Below are 13,458 nucleotides of genomic sequence, written 5' to 3'. Positions count from 1 at the left end.
ATCCTACCCTTGCTGAGCAGGCGCCTCGACCGAACTGTAGGGGTCGCTGTCCACAACGCCCAGGACCCACCTGCCAGCTTTCCCACCCTCTAATACTGCCAATTGTATTAGTGTGAACGGCCAGCCAAGCTGGTGACAACGCCGGGAGCTGGATTCGAACAGGCAAACCCAGCGTCTCCAGCATTGGTGACGAACGCAATTTCCGCTACGCCACCTGACCGCCCTTGGTTACATTTAGTTGAACCAATTAGTATTTATTTTGTAGGCATTTTGGTCATTCCCATCCAGTTTCAGGATTTATTTAACATCATCAACATTGTCATCAAGTTTGTGGTGTGCTGTGAAAATAGTTCCTATTAGCAACGAGGCAGAGCGAACACACGTCGAGCGGGCAAGTGAGCTAGCGAGCTAGCTGGATATGCAGGAAGACTCTGTGGGCCATTAGCCCACATGTAAATGTAAGCCAGTGGAGGTTTCTCTATGACAACACGTGAAACACAAATTCACTCATAATTCATCATTATTATTAATTTACATATATATATACATTTATTTTATTTATATATATATAAAAAAAATATTTTTTTAATTATTATTATTTTATATTTTTTTATTAGAAAAGTTTTCCTCTGTAAAAAAAATTCCAGTGAATTTTTTCTTTTAAAAAAATGGCCAAAATTGACAGCTCTGAGCAGGCCTGCACTGCAGTAATGACTGCAGTAATTATTCGTGAAGAAAACTTCACAGGTGTGAACCAATGTTATATAAATAATAAATAACAGCCAATCGAAATAGGCTATTAACTTCGTCTAAGCACGGTCTGTGCAGTTAAACTCTTGCCATTGAATGGAGGATTGAATGATTGACAGCCCTTGCCATCCAATACATGGGTTGAATATGATTGGCAGCCTTGCAAATCCAATCAGAGATTGCTGCATTGCAAAGTCAAAACGGGTCCATCTGCAGGTTAGGTTTAGCTCTGGCCAATCTCAAGTTTCTCAAGTTTCTTTATTAGTTGTCATACAGAAGTACAGAATACTTTTATACAAAATGTAACTGAAATAAGCATTTTGTATAAAAGTATTCTGTACTTCTGTATGACAACTAATAAAGAAACTTGAGAAACTTGAGATTGGCCAGAGCTAAACCTAACCTCCGACCCTGCAGATGGACCCATTTTGACTGTTTGAAAGAGCAAGGAAGTAGTTTAGTTGTTGTTTAGTAGAAGTAAGCTGTACAGCTATAACAAGTAAAGTCAGGCTAAATTAAACTTTGCGCCAACATTAGGACCGAAGTATAAACCAGCAACTGAGCAACATGAAGAAGTGGACTTATGCATCTGGATCAGAAAAAACGTTGTGGATGAAAAAGTAAGTAGGCTAGTGTTTGTAAAAGCTTGTATGCTAACAGTAGCTAGCCAGCTTAGCCTACATCACAATGATAATCACCAAGCTAACTTACTGTACACACTGTAGGGCTGGGCAATTAATCAAAACAGAATCGCGATATCGATTCATAGACCTATGCAATCTCATTTCTAAGTTATGATTTTTTTTTTTTTTTTTTTTTTTTTTTTTACTTTTTAAATTATTTTATCTGGGTTGAACATGATTTGTGGAACTCCCTCTGGTGTTGTGGTCGTGGTATTCACTGACCTTTGGGAAGTATTCCGACATGCACATGGGTATCTTAGTGGTGTAGTGTATCTTGTAGACCAGGCCCATTGCAAGTTGCTGTACTCTGTCGACTACTCTAAGCCATCCTAGGTTGTCAAAGTGGGCAGGGGTGAGGTGGGTTTTAGGAGTAAGGTCAAGCAGTAGTCTGACCAGTTTGTTTTGTGATGTTTGTAATCTTGTTTTTAGTGCCTTTGAGGTGCTTTGGTACCATGAGGTGCAAGCATAGTCGTAGTACCCTTGAATGAGTGCTCCTGTTAGAGTCTTCAAGGTATTCTTGTTTACCAGAGAGGAGATCCGGTACAGGAATCTAGTTCGTTGGTTGACTTAGTTTTATTACATTGGATCCCATTTTGTCACAGGAATGATTTGCCTCTATAGGATGGAACCCAGGTAGGGAATTTCATCTTTCCTTTTAAGATAAGATAAGATATTCCTTTATTGATCCCCTTGGGGAAATTCAGGCATCATAGCAGCATGGGGGAAGGGGGGGGGGGGTACAGGTAGTGAAAACAACACAAGCAGTGTAAACAAATGGGTCAATATAATTTACTATCTAACTAACTGAAATATATTTTCACAGTGTCACATAAGGTGCAGTATGCATAAGGTAGTGTTATAATTTACTATCTAACTAACTGAAATATACATTATTCACAGTATCACAGTATCCACATAAGGTGCAGTATGCCTAAGGTAGTGTAAGTTGTCCTCCTTGGGTTCCTATAAGTCCCAGGTCGATGTCTGGCAGCAGTTGCTGCCCACTGTTGTGGAGCCTGATGGCCACTGGTATGAAGGACTGTCCGAGGCGGTTAGTTGAGTGTCGGGGGGGTATGAGTCTGTGGCTTCCTTGTCACCTTCACCTAATATGTTTTGATCTGGTCAGGTGCGCTGTCACCTAAAATGTTTTGATCTGATCAGGTGCGCTGTCACCTAAAATGTTTTGATCTGATCAGGTGCGCTGTCACCTAATGTTAATATGTTTTCATCTGTGTCCACTGACCACTGACACACAGTGGGGGATGTTTTAAAAATATTATTTAATATATAATATAATATAATAATTTGTGCTTCACCAAAAAATTTGGTCAGCAGCCTCCACTGATGTAAGCCCATCTTAGATGTGTGATGGGTGCATGGCGATTTTAACATGCCAATTTATAAAACGTTTTTTCTTTGTCGGGTTGACATCCATCGAACACGCCTTAGAGAGGAATGGACAAAGGAAAACGGCAGGACCTGTATCAAATACTGTTTTCATAGTTGTAGCTCATTGTTTGTTACTAATTATCTGCGTTTGCTGGGTTAAAGGTGAGCTCCAGAAAATACCCCCCCCCCCAAATTTTATCTAGGTGATATCCTGCTGGAGCTTACTAGGTTTTTGTTTCCCATAGACTAGACAAACCATACTACACATCTGAAAACCTCATGAGGTGGCAAATTTGCAGGAAAGGGACCCCCCCCTTCCAGCACAATGCATTGATGTACATTTGTCTTTTCAAAAAGACAAATCGGGCTCAAAGATTATGTACAGAGCGTATTCCTGAAGACTCATCTTCGCTTTTGTTTGGTTGTGGCATGGCCATTTCTCTGTCGAGGCCTGTTAGGTGAGGGCAGAGCAGTAATTAGATATTCACTGTCTTAACCCAGTAGAGCTACGTATAACGGAGAAATGTCAAATACCGACCCATTGTTTATTTGTTTTCAGAAAGAGTGAAGATCTGCGAGGGAGGAGTTGACATCTCCGATTCGGACGATGAGAATGAAGGTAAGTGTTCGCACAACACAATGCTTTTGTGGTGTGGTTGAGAATTGTTCTGCACGACTAGTACCGTCTGACCTGAGCGCGCGGTTCTTAAAAGGCTGCTTGCTCGCTCCTTTTCAGGAAGAGCATGCAAGGCTCTAAGGGTGTGGAAGGTCATTGAGAGGGGAGGTAAGGCATAGCTAAGATAATGGTCAGGGCACTCTAGCACTGGTGACTCTCAGTGCAGAAGTTAGACCCCCATGTTGTTCCCATTACACTGATGAGATACTGGATTTATCCGTTTGAGGTGATAGATCTCAGTGCTTTATATTCTGCTGCGTTGCTCTGCAGAGGTCGTAGCAGCACGATACTGAACCTTCTCTCTTTTTGTAAAGATCTTCCCAGGAACTTTGACCAGTGTCACCAGGCCTTGCAAGTCATCGCCAGATACGTCCCGTCGTAAGTGATACGCTTTCTGCCACATAACAAGGCCTTCATTATTGCTCTGCTTTTGTTGGTTTTTGTGTTTTCTTTTATTTGTGTGTGAAAAAGGTGAGGAGTTGGCAAAGAGTACTACTAATAGGCCGTATGATGAAGGCTGAGAAGTGGATAGAAAATTATTCTCGTTCCCACCTCGGCGGACTACACAATTTTCACTCTGGGTGAAAGATATATTGGTGTAGATTTAGGAACAAAAAGTTCTCCATTGACAAACTAGCCCGTTTTGCACAATCATAATTTAAAAGTCGGGAATAGATCTTTCCTCGTGAACGGATACTTGGTCACCACAGAGTTTTATTTTTTACGCAATTGGTGCAAGTTCGGTCACGTATCTGGCGCTCGACCAATAGCAGCTCTCTTTGTTGCGAGGATACGGCCGCCGGGCGACAACAAATGACATCCACAGATTAACGTTACATCAGAACAGGACGAAAATGGACAAAAAACACATTCTAAAGTTCGCAAAAAGGTTTCTAAACAATGTTATATGCATCTCACGTCCGTTCAGAAAGAAAGTGTACAAGATTTTACACAGACACGGTGGGATAGATATAGAAACTCTGTCGAGCGGTGGCTTAAATTGCCAGGCGAGAATCGTATCATTGCAGATACATACAAACATTGTTTAGAGATCGAGTTTGCCAATATTCCTGGAGATGCTGGTTTTCACGCTACTTGCTATAGGCGTTTTATCGACAAAAAAACGCTTGGATATAGCTGCGAAACAGGCTGTGTTCTGCAGCTCAAGATGTGGATGCAGGAGAGTCTGAGCTTACAGAACATGGTTCTACAAGTGAAAGTCCTCTGAAGAAACTTCGATCCAGGACAGACCTACCAGCTTATGTCGGACCTATACTTCCAGTCGTGTGCATCATTTGCAAGAAAAGGGACAAGTATGTGTATGTGAAGGGCAAACGCAAGAGGGACCATCTATCATTGGCTGAAACCTTGGCTGCAGGTATGAAAAATAAGCCTAGCTACACTAATGTGAAATATACACTATTTGATGCTGTGCTGAGATACAGTTTAGCTGTGTTTTTATAGTTGACATAACTAGCATTCTAGTTTTCTTCAGATACTGTATGTCATCTAGTTTTACAGTGAAGTTTATGTAGCCCGGCCTGCTAGTTCATAGTGATGTTTAAAGTATGTTAGCTTTTAGAACCAATGCTTTTGTTAACCACCTCCCCCCCCCCCCACACACACACAGTTAACAGTGACCTGGATGACTACAAATCCGGCCCCTGATAGTGTGTTGCAGGTAGTCCACTGCGGTTGCAAACAAGGAAAATGTGAGACAGGAAGATGTTCATGTGTATCTGCAAAACTGCCATGTACAGATCTTTGTCAATGCCAAAACTGTGCAAATGTTTCTAAGGAAACGGAGGATAGGGCTACATGGGTGGATGACTCGGATGATAGTGGTGAGGATGATTAACATCAGTGTTGCCTGGGAAGTGTGGTGGTGGATGAGCGTGCGGACTGGGGTTCGGATGTATAGGGCGAGGGGATTAGGGTTATACAGTAGTAGTGTGATTTGTTTGTATTTGTTGAGATCAGTTTGACACTGATCTCTCCACACACCTCACTGTTTACTAATTTTACTCTGTAGTGTGTATTGTATATATGTATATTGAATATTCCACTTTACTTTTTACTTACTTACTTTTTTTTTTACTGTATGAAGCACACTCTCAGGGGTTCATACAGAAACAAGCATTTCATCGTAAACTACCTGTATTTTATTGTGATAAATAATAAACAAACTTGAAACTTGTGTATGTATGTGACGAATAAACCTCTTGAATCTATTTTTGTACCTGCATTCTATTTTGTCTTTAAATGGAAAATAAAAAGGTTAATGAGTAACTTATTGATTTGTAAAAGGGTTGACATTATTCCAAATTAACACATTAACTGCCACGCAGTTTGCCCCTCTCATACCACTCTCTGCCACCACTCTAAGCCTATGGAGATGTTCACCTTCTTTGCAGGGCTATAACTTTAAATTGTATTGCTAAATTGACATTACTATGGCCCATTCAACATCGATTATCTATCGTTCAGGATGTAGGAACGTTATACTTTTTCATTCATAGATTCATACGAAATGTATACATATATACGTTTATAATTCCGTGATCGTCGGTAAATGCTTTATGTAGTATGGGTGATATATCGATCAGAGAGGTTTGCATTAATAATAATAAACAATCACGCTGAAAGTAACGTTACTGTCCTCTTACCGTTCGCCGATGAGACTGGAGGAAAAAAGATCCCACTTATTTGATGTAGATCGACTAGATCCATTTCCGGTTTGTATGGCGAAATAAACGCCCAAATCATATCGATTATTGAGTTATGGCAGCGATCCATATACACAGATGTGTGTCTAGAGTCCCGCAACAATATGTGACTGCCGGACGCATTTCCCAGATGCACGGAGATCACCAGAGATCCATTTCCGGTTGTAACTCGCCCGATCATCCACCAGGCGGCGGTATTGAAGTGTTGCACGGTTGTGCCGAGTCCCACTGTCTCAGCCGAGGCTGGGTGAGGGAATTATGAATACCATGGCGAAAAAATTTAATATGATCTCAATTACGTCGTACACCGTGGAATGGCGGAATTCGCATGACCTTGAAACCCGTCGTAAGCCGTCTTTGGCTGAATGATGCAGTTTGTGTGTGCGTGTGCATAGAGTAGTGTCCCCTCCCACTCTATGTTGATAGGCAGGCAGATGCCTAGATGACTGACTGAGAAGGAGAATCGACGATACACATTTAAATGATGATACATTGTATCGGACAGTAGTTTTCAATATCGTTACACCCCTAGGAGCTTTACTAGTGTATATATGGTTGTTTTGCGAGATTGTAAACTTTCCACCCTGTTCCTTCCTCCAGGACCAGTCGCTTTCTGATGCCCATTCTCAATGACCAGTTCCCCTTTGTGCAGAAATCCTCCAGGACTCTGGTGAGCCATGACGGAATGATCAAATGTCACAGTAGGGCTGGACAATATGTCGGTGCAATCATATCTCTTGTGATATATATAGATGTGCATATATACAGTGCAGTCCATGAGTCTTGAGTAAAGTGAAATGTTTCTTGTACTTCCTATGACCATACAGTCCAATAGGATGAGCATCCACTGGGTTGTCTTAACAGGTCATTCTTCAACCCTATATTGTGGTATATAGTCTCCTTCTTGTAGGGGTGTAAAGGTACACGTATCTGTACCGAACCGTTTCAGTGTACCGTACCGAACAGCTGTGTACAGAACAAATACAACGGTATGTTAACCACTAACGACCGCCCACCGGGGGCTGTTTCTTTCACAATCTAATATAATATTTATATTTTTTATTTTTTACAAGTCGATTACCGGTATTAATTTCAATATAGAATATTCGTTGACAGCCCTACAAGTACAATTAGTTACTGCACACGACATCGCCCCTGAGTGGAACATGGAAATCCAAACTTTCCCCCACTGTACCGAAAACCTGTACCGAACATTGACTTCAAAACCGAGGTACGTACCGTACCGTGGTTTTTGTGTACCGTTACACCCCTACCTTCTTGTGATATTAACTCGCCTCATATCGCCCAGTCCTAAATTAATGAGTGTTGGAAGTCTGTAGACCGTATCGTAATTTGGTTTCATGGTTTTTGGGACATGTACAACTTGGCAGAAGCGGACATAAACAGTGCTGCAGTGTTCTACTTGTTGAATATGAATATGTAATCTATTATAAGCAGGCCTGTGGTGCTGATGCATGTGGTCTCTTGCTCTGTACAGGAGTGTTACGTCCACAACCTGCTCAGGGTGACTGTCTACATCCCCTCCGTACGGCGAGATGTGCTGGAGCTCATCATCGGCAGGATCCTCAAACTGGATGTGAGTAGAACAACATGGAACAATCACTGTCCGTCTCTGTGTTGACTACCTGTTGACTACCGCCTGGAACTAGACCGGGGGAGACTACCACCTGGAACTAGACCGGGGGAGACTACCACATGGAACTAGACCGGGGGAGACTACCACCTGGACTACCACCTGGAACTAGACCACCACATGGAACTAGACCGTGGGAGACTACCACCTGGACCTAGACCGGGGGAGACTACCACCTGGAACTAGACCAAACCGGGGGAGACTAGACTACCACCTGGAACTAGACCGGGGGAGACTACCACCTGCTACCACCTGGAACTAGACCGGGGGAGACTAGACTACCACCTGGGAGTGGAGGGAGGTGCCTGGAACTAGACCGGGGCGACTACCACCTGGAACTAGACCGGGGGAGACTAGACTACCACCTGGGAGTGGAGGGAGGTGCATGAGAAGACTGGGGGTGTGGAGGTGCATGAGAAGACTGGGGGTGTGGAGGTGCATGAGAAGACTGGGGGTGTGGAGGTGCATGAGAAGACTCGCCGGTGTGGAGGTGCATGAGAAGACTTTGGGTGTTACAGTTCTTGTGACATGCTGATGATGATGATGATGGTCATATAGGCGAGTCAATCTATGAAAAAAAAGCACTTAACCCAAAAAAAATTGATACAAAAGGTTTTTTCGATGGATTCCGATAGTATTGGGCGTGCTAAATAACATACTAAAAGTCGACCAAAATCGACCCCCCCGAAAGCCGCCATTTCCAAGATGGCGTCCCAGATGGCGGTGGAGATATTAAAATGGCTATATCTCAAATTGAGAATATGGTGCAAAGGATTTCTCAACTGATTCTGGTACCTCTGGGCATGTTCACTAACATACTAAAAATCTAGGAAAATACACCTTCCAGAAAGGCTTCATTTTCAAGATGGCGTCCAAAATGGCGGCAGACCAAGCTTAAAATGGCTATATATCTCAATAGAAAAAAATATATAACTATGATTTTTCACTTGATTCTGGTACCTCTAGACATGCTTGTGAACATACTAAAAAATCTAGGAAAATACACCTTCCGGAAAGGCATCATTTTCAAGATGGCGTCCAAACTGGCGCCCAGGAGCTTAAAATGACAAATAGCTTACTAAAAAAGGTGTTTGCACTCTCCAGCTCCCAAACTACCATCGTTGAAGCCTTCTTTTTCTGAATCAGTTTCTTTCTTTTCTGACCTAGTCCTGTGTTTGGGCATGCCTGGGCGTGTCTGACCTGGCAGTGTTATTTAAGCCCCAGTTTCATTCTAGTCTTTGACAGAGGTGTTTGCACTCTCAGCTCTCAAGCTAGCATAGTTGAAGGCTTCTTTTTGACCATTATAGTTGTTATAGTTAGAGTTGTTTGCACTCTCCAGCTCCCAAGCTAGCATAGTTGAATCCTTCTTTTTGACCATTATCTGATTTCTAAAGTGATGAGTGAATTCAGTGCCCAGATCTGTCCCATTTGTAAATTGGAAGATGGAAGTGATTTTGTTGAGATTTGTCAGAAAGGTGCTGATGGGATCAATAAAGCTAGTGTTAAAAGAGGTGACACTGTTCATGTGACTGCTGGCATGAAAGTACATTCAGAATGCCGCAAAATGTACATACATAGCCGAGATATTGATTTACATTTACAGAGGAAACAGAGCGGTGAATCAAGTACCACTAATAAAAGGACTAGTACTAGGCAGTCTGAAGCTCTATTCAATAGCCAAACTGATTGCCTTTTCTGCGGCACAAATGTTCATGAAGGACGTGCCGACTACAGTTACGTGAAAACAGACAACTTTGCAAAGTCTATATTGCAAAGCTGTGATAAACGAAATGATGAGTGGTCATTCAAAGTCAAAGGTAGAATTGAATACTATAATAGTGATCTACATGCTGCAGACTGTGTGTATCATAATGCTTGTAGCACACATTTCCGGTGTGACCGTGATGTTCCCATGGAATTTCAGCCTGATTGTAATCCAAAGCGGAGAAAGTCTGGAAGGCCAAAGAATGAGGACCAAGAACAAGCCTTCTCAAAAATGTGTGCTTACTTTGAAACGAATGATGATGGACAGCTGACCGTTTCTGCACTTAGGTGTAAAATGCAAGAGTATTTGTCTAAGGCCGATTCCATCCCATATAGTAATCAATACCTAAAAACATTGCTGATGCAACGATATGCAAATAGCATATTTATTGCAGAAGGAGATGGCTTGGATTGTATTGTTACAATAAGAGAGAAAACATCAGACATACTCAGATCCTACTATAACAATACAAAACAAAACAGTGATGAAGAGTCTGAGAAGAGACACTTACTTGAAACAGCTGCAAAACTCATAAAAAGTGACATAATGACTAATGTTCCACCTGTTAATGAGTACCCGACTACAGAGACACTAAAACTACAGAATGCCCTTGATTATATTCCACAATCACTCCACATTGTGTTAAAAGCTTTGTTTGTCGGTAAAGAGACAGAGCAGAAAATTGCTAGTATTGGCCACGCAATCATACAGGCAGTCCGACCACGAGCTGTCCTTGCCCCTTTGCAAATTGGCCTAGCAGTGCAAATGCACCACTTAAACCGGTCTCGGTTCATTGTAGATATGCTGAATAAGATGGGATTCTGCTCTTCCTATTCTGAACTGCAGTGGTTTGAAATGAATGCTGCAAATTGTACTGCACCAAACATACTTGGTAAGGATATTGATGTGTTGAACACGACCGTCTTATTTGCTGCAGACAATGTAGATCATAATATTCTAACAATTGATGGGAAAGGGACATTTCATGGGATGGGCATGATAGCTGCCTTTACACCAGGACAGAAGACAGACCAAAGGATTCCGAGGTTCAGAATTAATGAACTGAATCTTGTGCAGAGGTCAAAAGTTGTGATAATAGATTATCACTTTGCCAAACACTTTTGCAGAGACACCACATTTAAAGAACTTCCAAGACTTGCAGAATGTAACAAGATGGTTGATCTGCTTTGGGAGTTATCGTTCAATTTCAAACAGCCTGCACCTGGTTGGCAGGGGATGATGCACATTATTCATAAGGGAGATGAACATCCAGGGCAGTCTTCAGTGAGATACTTACCAATGATAGACATGTACAAAACATGCATTCTGTCAACACTGGAGTTCATTTGTGGTCTGGCATCCAAACACCACCTTGCCCCAGTAGTTACATTTGACCAACCCCTATATTGGAAAGCAGCAGAGATAATCCTAGATTCACCACAGTGCAGTCACCTCAAGTCCTTTGTCCTGCTCCTAGGAGGATTTCACACATTTATGAATTTGCTAGGAGCAATTGGTACACTGATGGACGGTACAGGACTTAAGGACATTCTAGGGGTAGTCTATGGGGAGAACTCAGTAGCCCATATGATGACAGGCAAATCAGTTCAGAGAGCATTCCGTGGCCATCTTCTGGTTGACAAATGTCTTAACCGCATGATAATATCAGAAATGGTAGATGATAGTCATGAATTTGCAGCAATGGTTGAACAGTCTGAAGCAATGTATACCTCAATAGTTAAGGGTGAAATGCCATTGGAAACAGTGTTCACATCAGAGACCCTCATTACAATAAATGAAGAGCTGGGAAAAAGGAAGATGGAACTGTGTGCTAGATCCAAAACTAGTCAGTTGTGGCTAAATTACCAACACATGTTAGAAGTTGCTAGGTCACTGATAACAGCAGATCGCACAGGTTCCTGGCTTTTGCACCTACGCGCTGTTTCTGAATGCATGCCGATATTCGCTGCGGCTGGGCATTACAATTACTTGAAATCGGCACACTTTTATGTCCAAGAGATGAGTCAGCTTCACATCAACCACCCAGATGTCTTCAGACAATTTGAAAAGGGTTTTCATGTTATCCGTCGCAGCAGCCAATCATGGGCAGGCCTCAGCTCAGATCTTGTAATCGAAACAACATTGATGAGGTCATTGAAGACTACAGGAGGGATGACACATGGAAGTGGAATGACCGACAATCAGAGATCCCTTTGGACAATGTCAAAGGGCATAACATCAGAGTATAACACCGCAATGCAGGAGTTCTCAAACCAGACATACACAACATCAGAACAGCACAAGGATTGAACAGAGGCAAGGATGAAAAGGGATGCTGCTGACCTGGAGAAGATCACTTCAAAACTTGCTATATGTTCACCTTTCTCTCCAGACTCTTCTTTAAGGAATGTTGTTACAGGTGTTGTCGCTGAGGATGGAGTGAACGTGCATGATTATGACTCTGTTGGACGCAACATCATGCACAAAATGATCGGACAGCCGGCATTCACATTTTCATTTAGTAGAAAGGATAAAGCCATAATCCTTGGACAAAAATCGTCTATCAAGGTTGCTCCTGATCGAATCATTGATTCTGCACTTCTTTTTCAACGTTTCCTTATTGTCTCCCAAACTGGAGAGCTGTCATTGGAGGAGGTTATGCGTTACGAACTCAGTCCTTTCCCTCCTGCCCTCTTTGAAGCCGGAAACGTCTTCCGCAAAGCTGATAAACCACAACTAGCGCACGCGATCTGTGATCATGCAAGTGATGCAATCCTAGATTCTGTACCAGAAACGGAGCATTATGTTCTTGATGGTGATTCACTCCTTCACCGAATACAATGGAAGCACGGACAAAGCTATGGTAAAATTGCACAGTCATATGCAGACTTCACCATCCAACATTATGGCTCAGCTACAACCATTGTGTTTGATGGCTATGAGGATGGGCCATCCATTAAAGACAACACACATCAAAGAAGAGGAAACAATATTCATCCCATTGTCAACTTCACTGCTGAGACAGAGTTCTCGGGTAAGAAGGAGGAGTTCCTGTCAAGAGATCTGAATAAACAGAAACTGATCCACATGATAAGTGATGAACTGAAAGAACGGGATTGCACTGTGGTCAATTCACTTGGAGATGCTGATGTAGACATAGTAAGGGCCGCAGTGGGATCATCTCTTCTTCACACCACGACGCTGATTGGAGAAGATACTGATCTCCTCGTCTTACTTCTTTACTATGCACAGAGAGATAGCAAGGGCCTTTATTTCAGATCAGACAAGTCGAAAGCTGATGGCAGTTTTAAAGTGTACGCCATAAACCATTTGAAAGAAGTACTCGGACAGGATGTGTGTTCTCAGTTGCTGTTCATCCATGCTGTGACTGGCTGTGACACAACTTCCCGGATCTTCGGAGTTGGCAAAAAGACAGCATTCCAAAAACTTGTAAAATGGGATCCTGTCCTTCAGGCTTGTGCCAATGCATTCACTGTACCAAACCAGACAACAGATGTGATCGATGACCTTGGGTGCCAAGCAATGGCTGTCTTTTTTGGTGGAAAGTGCACAGATTCGCTTGCAAAAATGAGATATAACATTTTCAGCAAGAAGGTTGTCTCAGCTTCATCAACGGTAATGCCTGAACGTCTACCACCAACTGAATCTGCTACCAAATTCCACTGTCGTAGAGCATACTACCAGGTCATGGTCTGGATGGGAACAGATGATGGTATAGATGCTCTAGACTGGGGCTGGAACCTGCAGGACAATAGATTTGTCCCACTCATGTCAACAATGAATGCTGCTCCAGA

General features: G+C 42.5%; 1 protein-coding gene across 1 annotated transcript in view; it reads left to right on the top strand.

Moving 5' to 3' along the window:
• rrn3 (RRN3 homolog, RNA polymerase I transcription factor) overlaps positions 1 to 13,458 on the top strand; it is a 99,752-nt gene that overhangs the window by 11,706 nt on the left and 74,588 nt on the right. Inside the window, exons 5-8 of the mRNA XM_084328892.1 lie at positions 3,382 to 3,441; positions 3,813 to 3,876; positions 6,825 to 6,894; positions 7,723 to 7,821. Of these exons, the coding sequence (XP_084185018.1) occupies positions 3,382 to 3,441; positions 3,813 to 3,876; positions 6,825 to 6,894; positions 7,723 to 7,821 (293 nt within the window). The remainder of the gene's footprint in view (positions 1 to 3,381; positions 3,442 to 3,812; positions 3,877 to 6,824; positions 6,895 to 7,722; positions 7,822 to 13,458) is intronic.

Source organism: Notolepis coatsorum (assembly GCF_963971535.1).
Source record: "Notolepis coatsorum genome assembly, chromosome: 14".
NCBI classification, from domain to species: domain Eukaryota; kingdom Metazoa; phylum Chordata; class Actinopteri; order Aulopiformes; family Paralepididae; genus Notolepis; species Notolepis coatsorum.
Note: the sequence above shows the minus strand (reverse complement) of the source record. Positions and strands in the feature narration are given on the sequence as shown.